The sequence below is a fragment of the Microchirus variegatus genome, assembly GCF_963457635.1.
Source record: "Microchirus variegatus genome assembly, chromosome: 1".
NCBI lineage: Eukaryota > Metazoa > Chordata > Actinopteri > Pleuronectiformes > Soleidae > Microchirus > Microchirus variegatus.
In genome coordinates this window covers 9127727-9147581 of record NC_139802.1, presented here as the reverse complement: position 1 = coordinate 9147581, position 19855 = coordinate 9127727, and the positions used below count along the sequence as shown (strand labels likewise).

The window sequence follows — 19855 nt, the reverse complement described above, 5'->3', positions numbered from 1 at the left end:
AATCCTCATGCTCACCACAAGCATGTTTAATATGAAACTGGACCTCAACCTAATCATCTTTTTCAGCTACTGTCCCTGAGGTCCAGTACATCAGCTTGAAGCTTTTTATGTCTTGGGGATTTCAATAAAAGTAAATTATTCTGTTTACATTTTCCATTGCTTTGTTTTATGAGGGCTCCTGTTATGAGGGCAGTGATCCACTAGGGGCTGTACTTAGCAATCAAGTTGAATAGAGTTGACAGGAAACTACATGTCGTGACACTATCAGACCCAGAGTAGCCAAGACATGTTTATTAATCTCCATTTCAAATAGATGAAACATTTAATGTGTCAGGGCATATATTATAAATGAATGGAGCACAGTGTATTTCATAAGATATTCACTAAACACATTGTGTTCCTATAGGGAGCAGTTGAAATCCCCAGGGAGCTGTGAGCTGAATGCTTACATAAGGCTGGAAACACAGGGTGTGCCATGCACAGCATCCACTGAGCCTTATGAGAAAGTAAATAGAGCTGGCAGTTTGTGTGCATGTTATATTTTTTTATATTATATTATAATATATTATTGTAGTTCTTCAGAAAGAGTACTCATTTGTAACTTCCTTTCCATACCATCATGTTTAATATTCCTTAGGCTAAGGTCAAAGTGGAACTCTTTCAATATCACTAAGAATAACCATCTGAGAAGGAAATTAATATATTTAAATGAATTATAGGTTATTTGGTCACTTCACTAATAATTTATTAGGTAACATTGTCAGTAATAGCTTGAACAGAACACTTTCAATGTACCATTGAAGTGGCAGAGACAGACAGGAGTGCAATATAACAGGTGTTCAGCAGGAGTCAAAGTGACAGAAGGCCTCTACCTGTCTCATCTACTATTGAGAGAAAAACCAACCACACAGTACCTGATTAATGCTAAGCGCACAAAAGGAGTGCACCATTCCTCTCCATTACACTGTGCTTTCGCTTCCTCTTAATTTCTGCTTTCAATCTCCGACTCCTCTCGGTTTCACAGCAGCGCTCCATCTCTCTCTTTCCAATCACATCTCTCTCCCACACTCTCTGAATGCCTCATCATCTTTTTCTGTCTCCACTATGCATGACGGGGAGTTTTCTCCTGGAGGCGCCACACTGGCTACTGCCCGCAAGTCTTAGCTCTGAGTATAGTCCGTGGGACCTCTGTCCTGCATGTCTGAGAGCTGGACACCAATTCTCCCACGCACTTTCACCAGCTTTCTAAACATTGACACTAGCATGCAAGTCTCAATTTATCGACGGACTCTTGCAAACTACTGCCTCCTACTGTAAGATCTTGTGCTGATTTAGTTTTTACCTCCTGTGTTCTTTGTGTTTCTTGCTTTCTCTTGAAGCACTCTGTAAACTCTAGGGCATGTGATAATGCGATGTCGTGCTGTGCTATACAGTTACATATTATTTTAATATAGTTGAAAGGTGCAACAACATTGGCCTAAGGACAGCTTTATGTAATGCAGGCACCACCTCACTGACTTCATGTCGTATCAGGTAAACAAACCTCAGTCCTTACCTTCAGCTGTGAGTTCTGGTTGTTAAAGCCAGAGAGATAGTGATTTATACCATACCCCCCCCCCATGCTTCCATAGTCCTGCTTCACATCAACCATACTCCTGCCATAACTGTGAAAACAGTTTGAACTGCAGAAGAATCAGGTGAAATATTACACACTTGGCCCATTCCACCCAAAGTTGCTTTCAAGCTACAACTGAGTTTACAGTAGCTGTGTCAAAGTGCAGCTACTGCACTACAGGAAGGGCCAGAATTAGCAGTGATTTGAACTTTGAGATAAGAAAACAAACAACACTAAACAGGCAGCTTTTTTCCAGAGTTGTTTGACCTGTGGCAGAAGCGAGTGTGGCCACACCCCTGAGACCAAGAGATCGATGGACACAGAAACACACGAGAGGCACTGTTTAGTTTTCCAGTGGTCTAACGTCCTTGACACATCTTTATCTATGACACACATCATACGCTTTTTTATGTAACGCCAGTTTGTCTGCCTCTTTTTGGTGATACAGCCCCACCATATATGGCAGTGTCTAAACTGCATCTTCCGCCGAAGCCCAGAGGAATATGACCGTGGAAGGTATTCAAAGCTGCAGACAGGCATCAGGCCAAATTAGATCAAGTGATCTGCTAACAGAGAAGAATGTAACAAGTTATTCCTTTAGTCATGTTTGCCGTCAATAATGTGAGCGTGTGGAAAGAGGGGTGAGAAATTTAATGTCACTGTGTTTGCATGTGTGTGCACGTGGGGCACATCCCCCACCCCTCCCACCGTCAGCTGTGTGAGGTGACCTGCTGTAACATTCCTGGCCCGTGCGGTGACCGTCACACCGACCGGCTCCGGTTGCACTGAATACCACTGACCAGCAATAAACTCATTGACTGTCAATGTCAGGAAATGACAGGGCTGACTCACACATGCGCAACCGCCCTTTTATCGCTGTCTGTTAATACACACCATCACACAGTGAATAGTGTGGAAAGGAGTGATTCCATTATTACTCCCTTTGAGTGCAATAACCCTAAAGTCTATTCAAGTCCTACTGGCAATAAAGCTGAAATATTCCCACTTGCCTCTTGCTTCCAGAGGAATCTGGATGGTGGTCAATATGAATAAAATTACTCCAGCTATCAAAAAGTTCTTGTCTTCCCTCAACAGAGTGCTCCTTCAGAGTGGACAAGCAGATTTCTGTTAATTCCAGCGACAGTGAAACAGATGGTCCTTCAATTACTGTAAGAGTATGTCAAACAGCTCACACGCTGTCAGCTCTCCCCAAGTGTCTTTCATTCAAGCTCTCTCTAAAAACTGGCCTACGCTTACAGTGGCAAGATGGATGCGGGGAATGTGGTTCCAAAAAGGAGAGGGATTATATTCAAGGTCAATATACACACTTATAGCAGATAAAACAGGTTTTTTTAGCACTTAAAATGACTTTTCAGCTCTGGATGTTTGTACCTATAATGCCAGACACAGGAAAAAACACACATTGTGCAAATAGTAGTTCTGTCAAACATTAACGCGTCAACGGTGTTTAACGGTGTCAACGTTAACGCACATTAACGCGCGACGTGTTTCCATGAAGACTGACCGGAAAAAGACGTGCGTGATGTCATGTTTACGTAACTCCGGATTGTTAAAATGAGTCTCTAAAGTAACGCTAAGCTTTAAAAACAGAGGCACACATATACAGTACACAGGTACGCTGGTGATTTGTAGAGCTGCTCTTTTCGTTCAATAAACCGACCGCTCCAGTTCGACTGTAGACACGATAATGGCGCTAAAAGGAGCTAATGCAGCTAACAGAGCTAACTGGTAAACGGTGCATGGACTCTGGTGTCACGGCACGTAAACATGACGTCATGCGTGTCAGTCGTCAAGGAAATGTGTCGTACGTTAACGCGTTAACCTATTGCACAGCACTACCAAATAGCATAATATGCAATGTGTAGTTTTTACGGACGCACAATATTATTGGTGCAATAATAATATTGGCAGATATTGGCTTTTAACTTTATTATCAGATATCGGCAAACACACCTACTTTCAAGAAAAATCCATTTAGGGAAATCCATCTATTGTTTTCTGTCTCTTCTGAGTTTTAGCTGCAGTAATATTTTGCAGCAGTGGTAGCATGTGTGTTTGTGTCTGCGTGTGTTTGTTTTGGAGCCTTGAAACTACAATCCCTTCAGACTATTACTGAGTCTAATAAAGCATCCCAGGCCTGCACTGCAGCACAAAGCCACAGAGTGTTTTGTCAGAAACAAACCAGGTGTTAGAACCTCGCTATTTTTTGCACAAATGTGTTTTCCACACATTTCTTTCCACCCGAGACACAAAGCCATGTGTTTCAGTCCTTGTAAAAATCAGAGAGGAAAACTCTAAATGCTTCAACAGCACAGCACTCGCTTTGTGTAAAGAGTCAGCTGTCAAAGACTTCTAACACGGTTGCTTCCTTTATACAGTATATGAGAGCTGTCACTGAGTAAAAGAGTTAAGCTGCAATTATTCTGCTGTCATGTTAAATAGAAAGCCAATAACACTCACATTTCATGATGTAGCACCTACAGGTCTGATGTGCAGCATTAAAGAGTGACACATTAGATTATGTAACAGATCTGTCTGGCTTAGCAATGTCATACATTCAGACAGGAGCATCACTGTGATTGATGGAATTTAACTGGATTTTACCAAATGTATGTTTCGGTCAAATTGGCGTATCTAACATACACACTGCAACAAGTTTAAACTTTAAGTCCAATGCTATTTAAGATACAATTAATTTAATTTAATTTAATTTAATTTAATTTAATTTAATTTAATTTAATTTAATTTAATTTAATTTAAAAAATAAGCACACTGGCAAGGTCTTCCTTCTTTTACCTGAATAGATTACCTTGAATATTAAGCCAGTTGACTCAAAACATACAACAGGATCAAGAGAGATTGTACATAGTCTCAAGTACGAGCAAAAATTCCTTTTTAAGCAATCGTGCTGCATTCCAAAATCCCAGCAATTAAGTAGGTGGGTGGAATGTTGATATTCCCACTGGGGTCACTGACTAAACTACAAAAATTTGACCAGCACTGCATGAAACTGGGATTAGCCGAATTAATTACTAAACCAGTCAGTTAAAACAAAAAGTCCCAAGTTTCTCTGGCACAAATTTCCTCACTTAGAAATCATTTGTATTGACTCAGCTTTGAACTAGTCCACTTAAATGCAACCAACTCCTGGATCTGCACCGGTTCTTACTCGGCCCATATCCCACCCATCCCTCCACAAGATTTCATGACAATATGTGATGTAGGTTCTCCATAATTGTGCTTACAAACAAACAACCAACAGAGAGATACAGGAAAAAAGAAATGTATATATGTAGGTAATAGTCATTAAAACTGGGTTTTCTTTCATGAATCTCCCTTAAGGCTTTAAATGATACCAGTTTCTGTTCTGCAAATAGGTATTTGACAGGAGGGCTGAAAGATTAGACAAACATCACTGAAGAGATTCTCTTTCGTTCTCTTTCCCTGTCTCTCCCCATATATTTCCTACACAGTCAAGTTTATAAAACCCTGCCCCAGCGTAAACTTTGACCTGAGCTGCTGAGCCAGGAATCACTGCTGTTTTATCCCAGGCAACAGGATGCTGACACACATGAAAAAACATGAAATGACAAAATGAAAACAAAACTGAAAACATAAGTCTATTCTCGTAACACAGACTATTGGCTACAAATGTTCCACAGAGAGAAAAAAAAACAGTGAGAGTTGAATGTGTCACTTCATTTTAGCTGCTGTGTTTAATGGAAATGGATCAACAGAACGTTTTTGCTGTAGGCATTTTCCTCTTTGGTTTGCACCTCCACACACACTGATTCTGCAGGTTTTGCAACCGTCCACTTTCCATGAGCGTCTCACCTGGCACTGACATCTGTCCACAGCTGACCTCAATATGAATTCAGCACTTTGTGTTTATAGTAGCAGTAGCCAGAGGGACAGTTGGGATGGAAAACTAACTGTACGGGTTTCATTCATTTTAGCCCTTACAAGGTACATTTTGTAAAGCTGTATTTTTTGCAGCAGGTGACATATCTCTTTCCCTTATTAGGAGTATATGACTCTAGTTTGATATATGAGTCAGATCTCAATAACTACAGGACTTTGGAACAATTTCAACAACCCCAGGCAAACATTTTAACTTCTAAAATGGAAAGGTTAGTGTAACAATTGTACATAGAAACATACTTATGGGCAGCAGTGGCCTATATTCAATTTCTGCCAACAAACCCTTCTAAATGTAGCAGACTGGACCTTTTAAGTATGTTACAAGGAAGCTACATTGCTATGTGCAGGGGAAAAACATAGGTAATGGTGGTAGCCAATACAGTAAACACTAGCCATGATTAAAATATCTCTTTCTGTAAGTGGAATTTCCTGAATTCATACAATTACAAAGACTACATTCACATCTACTTGTTGTAGGTCAAGTGCTTTTCTCGAGGCCACTTGAGTACCATTTGTTTTTACTGGTCACGTTTTCACCCTTGTCATTCTGTGGCTGCTGCTGATGTGAGCCACATCTCAAACATCCTTTACAGCTCAGAAAGCTGAATTAACTTAAAATACATGACTGGCATCAGCACAAGCGTCTGACCTGTCACACTCAACAGGGTTTGAAATACTGTATACATGACTTCAGCACTCGTGTACCTCTTTTTATACAGTATGTGACACATAAGCACACAGTTCACACTTTGTTCATTCATAACACATATTACCTAAAACAAAGAAATACACTGTAAGTAGAAGGCATTCATAGTCATAGTCATTCATAAAGATAGCTCTTCTATTAGCCTTCCAAAGCAAAGAGTCTCCTCAATGATTCATTCATTCATAAATGTTTCATTCTGTACAGCCAATGAGAAGCTAGAATGAAAATTACCCCTAAACGACAATCAAGTATGCCAAAAATAACTGCTTAATTGGCAGACTGAATGTGGCCACAGCTATATTTAGGGGTTATTTTAAGCCTTGTGGGGCATAGGACAAGGCCTTACAGGACACTGGGGCAAAAAGTGGATTCCAGCCATGGTTGCCCACCCATCAGCAGTCCATCCGACATGAACCGGGGCAATCCCCTGCCGAGGTCACCCAGCAACATCAGCTGTTACTGCCCAAATTGCATCAGAAGGAGGAGGACAGCTCTTCACCATTCAGCCACTTACAATTTAGAGCAAGCAATGAGTCAATATTGCGAGAGAAGACTGACTGATTATCACTTTTTAAACCCATTTGGTAAAATGTGTGAAACTGAAAGAAAATGTAAAAATGCCAACACTGAAGGAAGCTTTCCCCGACAATTTACAACCAACTGAAAGTGCTGCCCGGGATAAGAAAAGGTCCATAAATGAACGTTTATAAAATATCTAGAAGGTGTCAGTGATAACATACAGTAGGCAAATTTTTGCTTTTATGGCTACACAGTAATTTTACTATTAGCCATCTTTCTAGCATTCACAAAAGGTTGCTGTTACCATTCAAATGACTGTTCATTTCTAACTCATCAGTCCAGTCCTCACACGGTGTCATTGTAAAGTGGATTTTGATGCAATAATGTTGTTCTTCTGAAGATTATTGCTTCTGGACTGTTAGTGGGGGAAAAGACCAAAAATCAGTTCAGTATGTGGACAAAATGGACAAGGGCAGCTATGTAGGACAGTGTGCTTATATTTCCCAAGAGTAAAGATGATGCATGTAGCAACACATATATTGATGCTGTTGAATACCTAGACACCTGCAGGTATAGATTCATCAGTCCCTGATGTTCTCTGGTATTTTTTTCATGATTGTAATGAAGTGGGTGTATCAAAGTCAGACAGCTCACTCATTGGCTGTGTCATCAGCGTGCCTTAATAAGGAGAGCAGAATCTCAGAGCAGCACAGATGAGGCAGGAACACGGAGGAACGTCTGGAAAATAAACACCTGCCACAAAGCTGGCTCCTGCTTCCCGTTATCCTCCTGGTAAAAGAAACGGCACTAAAAGCACACAGACCTGACGAACCCACGCAGAGCCATGCACTCGTATAACAAATCCATTCTGTTGCTCCTATGGAATTTTTAAGTTGTTAAGACCAGTTGTTGCCCTTCTACCCTTTCCAGGCATCTTCACAATTCTTTTAAAAACCTGTCCGAATCTCACTTTCCACTCAGTCTTTCCACAGTATCGATGCCAGAACCCCCTTTAACAGATCCTGTTTGGCCTGACAACAGTGCATATCTCCAGTTACAATCCAATTATATACAATGAAAAGGCCTCAAGAATCTACTGGTGCAGCCACTTTATTTGGCAACAGCTCACTTTGTTAGCACCAAGTGTTATTTATTTATTTACTTTACGAGGAGGTCTCCTTGAGATTAGAATATCTTTTGCAAGTGAGCTTGACCCAGTAAATGCAGGGTTTTTTGGGGGGAGGACAGTGTATGCCAAAACATTATTCTATGAACAGCTTACAGGTGTAAAGCTTTACAAAATTAGATATCTACACAAAACAGAGCCACCAACAGCGAAAAATCCTGCAAATGTGCTGATACAACAAGAGCCAATTAGCTACGATCTCTCGAGAAGAAAAAAAGGAAAAGAAAACTGGGGCAATATTTATGGAGGAACTCTCCCTCTTCCTTATGTTCTGTTGGAGCAGAACAACATGTAGTGGAAGGACGAGAGAAATATTATCATCATGTCAGATGCATACAGGAATGAGCTTTCAACTAACATGCTGTCAGATGACGCTGCTGAGATGACAACATCTTGACAGATATCAAGGACAAAATCAGTGGGATGAAAAAAAGTGCTGGGATAAATTGATTCCAACTTCATCCTCAACATATTCAGTTAATTCCCATACCACATGGACATTTCCAAAAAAAAAAAAAAAGGAAAACTATGCAAGATAATCCAGATAAGGCATGCTGGTCCGCACACTTGAGGAGAAAAAGGGATGAAGGGATCAAATGGGATGAACATTTAAGAGGGAAAGCATGAACTCCCTGCACAGTATTAAAGAAATCCTCAGTTGCACCTGTTCATGTTCTCTGTTGATACTGGATAACAATCAGCGCAGCGCTGAGATTTGACCCACACACCAGTCTCACCAAGTTCAGAGGTCAACAGCAATGGGTTTGTTGCTGTGGTCACATATCAAAGGAAAGCCCTCCTGTAAATCCACTGGACTCTCACACACACACACAGGCAGCATGGAGACACACATGTGCGCCAATCAATAACACACTCAGCAGTCAAGAGATGCGTCGTGCATGGCCGTCGCTCTTTCCGACCAATAAACGCACTCTCTCTCAGCGCACTCAGGCGCACACACGCCCAGCAGCCAGTGTGATGAAAGACACAGCAAGGTGCATGTGCAAACAGTCACATGCCTGCACCTGTGCAGTGTCAATAAATGTGGAAAAAAACAAGGGAGTTGAATGAGAAAGAAAAACACAACTCTTCCATGAGCACGTGCAGTCGTATTACTGTCATCTATGTAATGATGAGTGCCGGTGCCCACCTTTATACTTCTCTCTGACGTTTTCATATGCTTGAATGAAGTCTTGTTCCTCTGCATTCGGAGGCAGGTAGGCAGGCTCGTACATGGCCATGCTGGCTCTTCTTCTTCTCCTCCTCTTCCTAGTTTCCCTCTAGGTCAGCTCTTTCCTCTCAGTGTGAGGTAGCCCGTGTGCTGTCCTACGTCTGCTCTGTCTCTTTCTCTCTCTCAGCTGTGTGTGAAACCTCCACAGCTCCCAACTTCATTCCACAGCCCTGCGCCGTGCCGCCACACCCCCTCCCCTCTGCACTCCCGTTCCTCCCTCCTCTCTAACATATCCTCTCATTGCCCGTCTCAAAAAACCTGATAAAAAAAGGTCAGGCCCCTCCTCTTAAAGATACACAGACTGAGGCAGCAGGCGTACACACTCACTGTGTGCTGCTTTCCAAGCACAATGTCATGAATTAGACTGGTCTCACATGGTTTACTCTCCTTATCGTCACACAAACGTCACATAGAATAATTAAAATGATATTATGTATGTTATATCAACATCATAACACTTTCTATGGTATAAGGCCCTAAAAATGTTTTGTTTTTTTACAAAAACAAGCAGCCAAATAGCAAGTGTCCAAAAGTAATGGAATCAACCATCTTCTACGGCGTTATCCTCCACAGGAGGGTCGCTGGTGCCAATCCCAACTGGCATAGGGTGAAAGGTGGGGTACAACCCTACTACATACATATAGATTTCCTCAATGTAATTTTTTTAGACACTGTGGCAAAAGGTTTTCACGCTTTTTTACCCTTCCTCCTCTAAATCATGTTTCTTCTGAACTCTCGTAAAAATATTGAAGCTCCATACGATACAGCAATCCCATCACATTTGAAAAGGAAGCAGCAGGTTGCTCAAGGACGTAAAGTCATCACAAAGAAGATGTGTTGCAGAGGGGCTCTCCAGCTGGGAGCTGTAATGTTTTCATCCGATCTGTGAGGAAAGTTGATTCCTTCAGAGCAATAAAATGCAGCGTAGATATGACCTTGATCAGCTGTTAGTGCAGCCACTGACTATTGAAAAAAACCCAAATGATGACTCACCTAAATAAGTTAGAGTAACAAAACCTTGTCAACTACACATGCCAAGACATCATCTGTTATTTTAATTAAATGTAGTTGCTTAATTTCTGTGCCAATATAATACAGATTCCCACAAAGTGTAATGAGTGAGCAAATGAACAATAATATTATTTTGGCACAGAAGGAAAGTGCACACTGTTATCTATAAATCAAGTCAACTAGTCAGTGTTTGAATTAAAAAAATAAAATAAAATAATGTCAAGGAGCTTTATGATGCCATGTCTCATTAAGCCTGTAATATTTACATGCCGGTGTGTGTAGAAATCAGTTATGGCAGGACATTTCCCTGAGAGGAAACAAGATAAGTCCACTCCAAACACTCTGCTGCTGCTGCTACAGAAGTGTGTCTAATCTTTACGCTCACTCTGACAGCATATTTTACTACTCCTACTGCAAAGTTCAGAAACAGAAATTTTCTGAATTTTAGATTTTACTATATAAGAAGTTACCTAAAAATATGGACATTATTCTCATCCATATAAATACACACATTGTATGGATACTAAAACAGACAGGGGTTTGTCAAGAGGCCAATATTAGATTGTGCAACTAGTAAAATAAGTTTTAAAAGCCCAGAGAACAAACAGTACACTGATAAACCTCCTCCTCCAGAGGAAACATTTAAGAGTCAACAGTAAAACTGTATAGGGTGAGGTGCAGCAGAAGAATGACATCAACAAGTTCACTCTGGATTGTGACAAATCAAACTGCACAGAACTGTAAAGGGAGAACAGAGTCCAAGTGTTTCCCGGTTAAACAGCATGTGACCTCAGTGTTGTGTTGCTCCTAAATGGAAACTGGTATAGATGTTTCAGACTACAAGTTTAGCACATTAGCCACAATTACCACTCTATGACACCAGATCATACGCATAGTGATGACAATTAGAAGGCACTTTAATTTCTCGCTGTGCACATGCTGGATCATTCTGGGTCTCGGTCCACTCCCAAACAGCTGAACAACCATGGCTGGCATTACGGCACGTGATCATATCAGTGTGCGTCACATAGAAGCTGAGGACAGACAGGATAAAAAAAACTGTAAAATGCATGTGCGTGTTCGTGTCTGTGTGTGCGTGTGTAGTTTTCACAGTTTAACAGGTGCATGTAGACACACAAAGTTTCCATGTACGGGTGTATATGTGAAGTGTATGTGCACTCACATCTCAAGTAAAAATAGTGTTTGTGTGCTTCATATGATACTTTGCCTGTGAATGCTCCCAGTGGATGACTGCAAATACAACAAACAGAGGTGGGAAATTAAAGACATCCTCTTCCACCCAGACTTCAAATATCAGACTCAAGGAAATTTTAAGAAAATGTTGCCATTATTATCATTAGGATTACACCATTAATTGTGATAATGTAATCCTATATGTTTCAGAGTTTTGTTTTAGGGATGGGAATCGGTATCGGTCCAATACTGGTCAAAATCACTGGATCAGATATCGGAAAAATAAAAATGTAAAATCTGATCCAACCCAAAAAATCCTATATATATCGGATGCTTCACTATTATGGACAGACAAATCAGCAAAAGCATTTGAGCTCAGTCATGTTTGAACAGTTAATTCCTCTTTTTGGGAAAACAATATTTGCTACACAGTTGGAGAATTGTGGCTTTGAAATGACTCTGCACAAATATGTTGTTATTGTTCATAAAATTTATGAACAATTTAACGGTCTAAAATGACTGTATCGGACTAATAAGCATCGGTAGATATTCGGATTTGTGGTATCGGACACAAAAAAGGTATCGTATCATCCCTATTTGTTTTCCTTCTGGCTAGTAAAGGATCCATTAAACGATTAAACAAACAGCCCGTTTATTGGATTCCAATGCAGTGCTTAAAGCGAAACTATGCAGAGTAAATTGGGTTTTTTTTTCCCCACAACTTTCATACATACATGGTGGGGACAACTCGCAGGACAAGTGATGCTGCATCTGACATTATGTCTCACCACTTTATTCTGAGAAAGGAATGCCAGTCTTTACAAATAATCACAGTGCATCATTTGTATGTTCATCCACAAAGGGAATTATTGAATCACAACTCATTGCTGATGTGTAAACAAACAAAACCATGTGTGACGCACACACACCTAGACAGGAATTTAATACTAAAGTTAACAGCTAGACAGATAGTCTGGCCGTGGAAGAAGGCAAACATCTACACCCTGTTGATGGTGGAAGTTATTTTGTCAGTAGCAACATTTTTTTGTCCTTGTTTTTCCACCTAACATGACCCACAATGATTCATTTGAAACAAATCACTGTGTTGTCTTACTGTTAGTAGACAAACTATAATCAATAGCAGTGCAACAGAGGAACAAAGTCCAGGAACCCCTCCTCTAAAGCACAGGTTAAAGAATGCAATGTGGACACATGGTTCACATAAAAGCAGGCAGCATGTCTCTGTCAGCCCTCCAGACCTGATGGTTGCATGCACAGCCTGCCCCGGTTTCCCAGAACACCTTGCTCTTTTACTTTCCTGCAAAGTATCAAACGTCTTACATTTGGTCATCCTTTATAACTGTTTTTTATTCAGGGAAACTGACTAAGGATGTGACTGTGCTATTTTACAGCAAACATTAATCAGTAATATCAATTAAATGATAAAAATTTAAACAAAACTAATCCAGGGTAGAGACAATGATACATTTTATAAATCAATGATGAAGAATATTATTAACACTAAAAATGAGTAGATGAAATTCTGGGCAGAAAAAAAAAAGTTAGAATTTCAAAAGTGACATTATTCTCATGTACAATTTACACCTGGAGATGAAAGGATCTGCAGCCATAAATGAGAGAGTGAGACATTTGTCAAGCAGCAAACCACAAGGACAAAGTTGTTACCCCGTTTTAACCCTGTGACATGACCTAACCACATGCTCTTTGTACCTAAATCCAACCACAGGATACTCACTCTGCCAAGACCTGATCACATTCATAACCAGATAAATCATTTGTTGCAGTATATGGCAATCATAGTGCAGTAATTGCAGTAAAATCATGGGCGGTACAAGAGATGAGCCTAAAAACAAATATAAAAAGCTGGCTCCCTCTTCTGGATTTCCACAACACAAGCATGTGTGATGCAGAGTAGTGGCCCGGTTACTCTGCTGCAGCTTGTTTGGATCTGCCCACACTCATTTGCAGAACATCAGAGCAACAGTGTGGGTTCATTGGCCTTACCTCGTGCACTGCGTAATAGAGAAGGGCATAAATGCCACATGTGGAATTAAAAAATGTTCTCTCTGATGAAATAAGGTGGAGCGCCATCACACCAGGGACACAAGGACCACACTATGTAGTCAATGTTATTTGAGACGGGTGTGGGAAATGAGACACATTTTTCCAGAGTCTGTGATGACTCTCCAGAGTGAACACTTTCTGCATTGCAGCCACTTAAATAAAAAGTGCCACCTGCTGGGCAAACTGGATACCGCTGTTTGCAAGAGTATGTTAGCGGTGTTTGATTAAGGAGCTTGATCTGTGGTTAGAGGTCATTTAATAAGCTATTGTGATTTTACACACAATCCCAGCATTTTTAATTTACACATGACATTTCTTTAGAGAGGTTCTCATCAGTGTGTCAAAGCAACAGTCCGAAACTACCAGGAATTATATTCTTAAAAATATATTCTAAAATTAAATTTGCTTCCATGAATGAAATGTATGAAAATTGACACTCTAGAGAAGTGACTGAAGTGTGTCTGTCTGGTTGAAGCCCAACACCTGCAAAGAAAAGCTGTATTTGTGGTTTAATTACAGCTCTGAAGGCCAACAGTGAAACACACTCACTATGACTATCGTGATAACAAAATAATTATCTCCTGGAAATAGTTTATTTATCTGACACCGTACACTGCATCATGCACACTGAGTCCATTTGAATATTTGTTAAAAGTCTGTAAAAATGTCGAGTATATTATGTCAAGAGTTTTATGTTGGAATAAGACCTATTTCTGAATGATCTTGGGCAAAGCATGATGCATGCTTATTTGCTTAACAACAATGATGAAACTAAAACATTTCTGCTGAAATTTTGATTTAAAAAAAAAAAAACAAAAAAAACATTTGGAATATTAGGTGATACGGAGGGAGTTCTGACCATACCGCGAAAGTATACAAGTTCAACACCCAGCCCTAGTCCATATATTTGTCTATTATAGCTCGTTCAGCATGGCATTGAGAGATTCCTCACATTCATTACACCGTGTTCCTGATGTGAAGGTCAGTAGTTAACCACATGAGGGCAGGGTTATGTTGCTGAGAGTCCTAAGGATGCTGTACATTACCCTCTGCGCAGGATCAGAGATGACCTTAGACCTCTCCTGTCCTCCTGTACTGACCCCACAGAGATATAGTGTGCAGTATATCTCTCTGCATTGCCAGTCTTACGTCACACCAACTGTCTCAACTCATTGGTTTGTGAAAGAGTGTGCACTACCCCCATCGTCTTCATAGCCTAAATATCTCTCAAGAAACATTTTTTATCACAATTACAATTCTGGTTGTGATTATTCCAGGGGGTTCTCGTGTTACTTCTGATGGAGTCCACATCCTACTGACAACTGCTAGGTAATAAGATCCAGGTATTTCACTTCAGTCCTCACATAACACCAGGTCTTACTCAGCTCTCATTCTAATATTTCAAGGCCTTTTCTCACAGCAAAGTAATTAGAACAGCATCCACGCTGCTAAAGGTTTCTTCATAACAAAGTCAGGGATCTGCATAGATGGAAGCAGTCATCAAGCTTATGTATAATGCTCACATATTGTTTTGTTCCACAATGTAGGTACAGTATAATTTCAGTACTAAATGAAGAGCTGACCAGAACAACTTCAAGAGTGTTTATATATCGGTAGTGGGACTTGCTCGAGTTTAGCTGAAGACGTTGAAGATGCTTCACCTCTAAACGAGAGGCTTCTACAGTTCTGGAACAACATTTCTGAACAGAACATTGGTATCAAAGTTAGAAAGACTCCGTCTTTCCCATGAAGAAAGACTCTTCTACTGGACACAGCCTGAGAGGAGTACAGAGCTCCCTCTCTGTGTGCCCTTCTCGGACTTGCTCATCTATATCGAGTCGGCCAGTGAGTCAGTCAGCAGAGACAACAACAAAAGCTCAGCCTCACCCATGGTTGCTGACACAGCCCGATCTGGCCTTCTGATGGACAGAGGAAGAGAAATAGAGGCTGTGTACACAGGCCTATTGTAGGTGCTAAAGTTATCCTGACTTCCCCTCTGCCCAGCGGGAGCCCGGTTGCAAAATAAACTTGATCAAACACTGTGTGCTGAAATTAGCACACAGAAAATAAGCATATGACATGGCAGGGGTCTTATTGTACATCTGAATTCTGTGCTGCAAAGAAGCAGTTTTATTTGTGTCAGACAATCTCCATTTCAATCATAATTTTATATTCTCCCCTACTGTATGCCATTATTACTGATACATGATGAACATCAACATGTTAATGATTAGCCAGTATTGAATAATAATAATCATTTTAATTCACTGCATTACACGGGCATGAGTCAACAGCATTGCTACTACATTAAGACTTATGCCAATGAGAAGTGACTGATTGTATTTTAAATACACATCAAGTCAAGTTTAGTTTGGACATTATGATTCATTCATAATTGATTTTACATGAGGCCTCATGCTGGCCATGTACTGCGGAAATGTATCTGCCGTAGGCAGTTAGCACATCACATCAATGGCACTGCCAAGCCATAGTGTAAATAAATAATGTTCTTCCAGCTTCTCTTCAGCACAGACCATTGTTCAAGCTAAAGGAACCACACCTCACACTTTGAAAACTGCTCCTATTGTTTTCCGAAAGAGTGTATCCTGCTCAGTCGCTGTGATGAGGGTAAACAATGATGTTCCACTAGTGTACAGACACGTGTGTCACCTACAGTGACACTTACAAGGTTAATTGTATCTCAACACATAGAAATCCTGTTGTCAGCCATTTTAACTAACACTCAAAGAAGATACTTTGCACAAATTTACTGTGTAAGAATTTATAGTTGCTATTTCATTGTGATGATGTTATTATTCCACCTCTGTTTGGGGGGGGGGGGGGGGGAGAAAGGATGCAACATCCTTCTGCCTGCACACTGCATCCTTCATCTGAAAACAGTACTATCAGACCTGAAAGAGGGAGCGTTTGTGTATATACACTGGCAGCGCAGGGGAGGGTGGGAGCAAAAACGATTTATCCTGTCAAACGGATGGTTTTCTGAGCAGTAGAATTTACTTATGAAGCTTTCTTTGGGCACTGTTTTGGGTTTTCATACTCCAACCTGTTTGCAGCCAACTCGCTTCCTGTGCGCAGTGCAGGAATGTCATGGGTAACAAGCGATGTAAACACCATTATACTGAGTCATTTGGAGCTAATAGCCCTGCGTACTCAGACGCCAGTCCATCGCAGGGCCACATATAGCCGCCCCGGAGAAAACCCATGCACACACAGGGAGAACATGCAAACTCCTTGCAGAAAGGCCCTTGTCCCAACTGGGGCTCGAAGGTGTTCCAACTGAGGCTCGAACCCGGGAACCTGGGTCGTCATGCTGCAAAGGCGGGAGCGCTAACCACTACACCAACCACGAACCCATTGTGTGAACTTGTTACAAAAAAAAAGTAATGCTTGTATATTTATCCTACCTGCAATGCGAATTACAGCCCTCTCAGCTGGATCCAGGACCTCTCCCGAGGCAGATTTAGAGCGTTTGACCCTCTGGTGTTTGGACAGGTTCCATGGCAGGGTGTCACCAGGACAAGGGACGCTGCTCCTCTCATCACAGTTCTCCTCCGGTGGAGCTCGATCCCGTCGTCTGTCTTTACAGGTCGCCATCACCTACCTGTTGGAGGTTATGGAAGGCAGTGTTTTGAGACTGATAGCATAAATACTAATGAGGAATGCAGATATAATATAAACCACACAGTGGAACAGTATCACTCCATACATTTATGCGCATAGCATGTAAAATAGCATACATTCTCACAGCAAAAAAGCCCATGTTTGTCAAAAAAAGCTGGAAGACGTCGAGTAGCAACACACTCTTAGTCCAGGTTACATCAGTGTAGTTGAAGTGAACTGTAAACTTTGCCAACATTGCCCAAGTCTAGAAGGAAACATTCAACAACTTTAAATTTGCCTGCCCCATGCCATGTAAATCATTAAACTAGTGCAACTGCAAAGAACCATGGTGTGAAACAGACACAAATGTGTTAGTAACACTCAGCACAGCCAACACTCAGCTGTTGTGACTGGTTTTCTTCTGTGACCTCACTCTTCCCATGTTTACCTGCCGATTGATATGCCTGGCAAGATAATATAATAATAATTTAAAGCAATAGTGGACTTGATGTTAGCGAGAGAGAGAGAAGGCCATAAAATGCAAAATGCAGAGCTCAGACACACAGTGTACTTTGTGAGATATGATTGGTGACACACAATGATAACAGTGCTCATGCAAAGTGGAAGTGTGGACGTTGCTAGAAGGCATCAAGGACGTTTTTATGTTATCTCTGCATACAATAACAGCAGCAGTGCTTCAACTTAAGAAGATCGTAGAATATGTGTGAATGTGAGATTATGATAATCCGAAGAGTCGTGTAATTATTGAGTGGAGTGGATTTTGTTTGGAAAGCAGATGAAAATATAACCTGTATCACAGTGAAATAGCATCACATGACATCATACCCTTCTATTTCCCATTAATATTTGGAAAAATATATGTTATACATAGCTAAAGGGATATTTTAAACTGAAACAATTTACAAAACCATCCCTAATATTTGCATAACTGTTTGAGGTGTGAAAAAACAGGTGTGTAGCACAGTCTCTGGTAATACACGGTACACACCCTGGCTGTGGTTTGTAGTTTAATGAAAACACAGCCTCTACTGAGGAACCTGTGCTTAGTTAACACACGGCAGTTCACCATGCAATAACTAACAGTAACGTCATGCTATCTTGCCTCATGACACACACTGTCTTTATCAACACAAATACTTCATTAAATAATAAACACACCCACGACACGAGACAAACGTCTGTTCAAGGAAGCAGTTACGGTAGATAATGTGACTACCATTTACGGTCTCATGTCACAGCTGATCTGGGTTCAGAGTTCAATCCTTTTGTGAGGTTATCATCCTGCACATGCAATTATTGTGGCCAGTCTGGAGTGTATCTGGATCATGATGTGATCACAAAACAGGTAATAGCATACAAATGCAAATGGAAAGTACATAATTTAATCAGAGCTGTTTTAATTATTTTGTTTCTGTTTCCACAGTGTTTCAGAAGAGCTGGAAAAGCTCAAACTTATGTCAATGATGAATATAAATTGTGTCAATGATGAATTAAGGTACATTCACTGATGTCATGTCACTTCACCCAGACACTGTGTGTTTTGATATGCATGTCCTTCTGGGGATGAGAATGTTTTTCAGCTGCATGGATAAAACAAAAAACAAATCCCATCAGTCTGAGCTATGGTTATGATGCATTAGAGACCAGACCACACAGTGATGCCGGCTTCATCAAAACGTCATCTTGTGCTTTCCAATTTAAAATTTAACATAATCATTACATATGTGTGTTCACCATGTGCCTTTTGTGAAAATTAAAAAAAAAAAAATCTACACGCAAAACCCAAAGATGTAAATTAAACATGCACATAAACTTACCTAATGCAAGGGACTGCATATGGATTTTATTTAAAACTTGTAATAGGAATAGGAGTGTCATTGAAGTCTGCTATTCTCCAACTGGGGACATTCATTCAAGTGCAATTAAACACCTTCAGACCACAATTTCAAACTAGTGGCTCACCCCAAACACACATGAATCATCAAAGTGATTATATTTATTATCCAAGCATTAAAATGTGGGAAATATATCTATGTTTTTCCTCAAAGGAGCGATTACAGTGAGTTATTCTCTGACTGGTGATCCAATAATGCAATTAAATCCCATGCATGCAGGTTTTTGCCAATTTCAAAAGCACCTGGCAACACAGAGATGACTCATGCTGAAGTTCCGTGAACACTAGGCCAACCTACCAGTATTTCTAGTACAGGTCACACAGTAAAATGATGATTATGCATTTGTCTTACCTTAGTGCTGCTTTGGATCAGTGCGTAAAAGCCCCTGTCAAACAGCCATAAATGCATGTGCCGGTGCCTCTGTCTGCGTCTTCCAGGTTGTCAAACACTAATACAGTCGTGTGTGTGTGTGTGTAGTTGAGTGACAGAGCATTGCACGTGTGCGACGGTAATAATGTCCACAGAGCCACTCCTTGTCCTGTGTGACAGGAGGCAGGTCTGTGTGGAGAGGAGACGTCCCGCCGAGAGGAATCCGCAGTCATCTGCGAAGACGTTCGTTAGCTCGCTCCTTCTCGTCCAGCGAGCCTTCCTGCATGGCGAGCTAACTGGCATCCCGGAGGTAGCTGGGTGACTTCCCGCTTCTAGCCTCCATGACCGCAGAGGAGATACTTGGGCAACTGTTAATGGCTTCTCCACGCCGCGGTGTTGCTGCCGCTGCTGTGGAGCAGGAGCTGCTGTACCGATCGAAAGCAATTAACAGCCTGGCTCC

At 40.9% G+C, this 19855-nt stretch overlaps 1 protein-coding gene across 2 annotated transcripts in view; it reads right to left on the bottom strand.

Annotated features, from left to right (window-relative positions):
* The window catches only part of LOC310925336 (plectin-like), a 99820-nt gene extending 90572 nt beyond the window's left edge, over positions 1-9248 (bottom strand). For both annotated transcript variants that reach the window (XM_083887272.1, XM_083887262.1), the window contains exon 1: positions 9119-9248. In XM_083887272.1, coding sequence (XP_083743398.1) covers positions 9119-9209 — 91 coding nt within the window. In that variant the 5' untranslated portion in view covers positions 9210-9248. The remainder of the gene's footprint in view (positions 1-9118) is intronic.
* Between the last annotated feature and the right edge of the window lie 10607 nt (positions 9249-19855).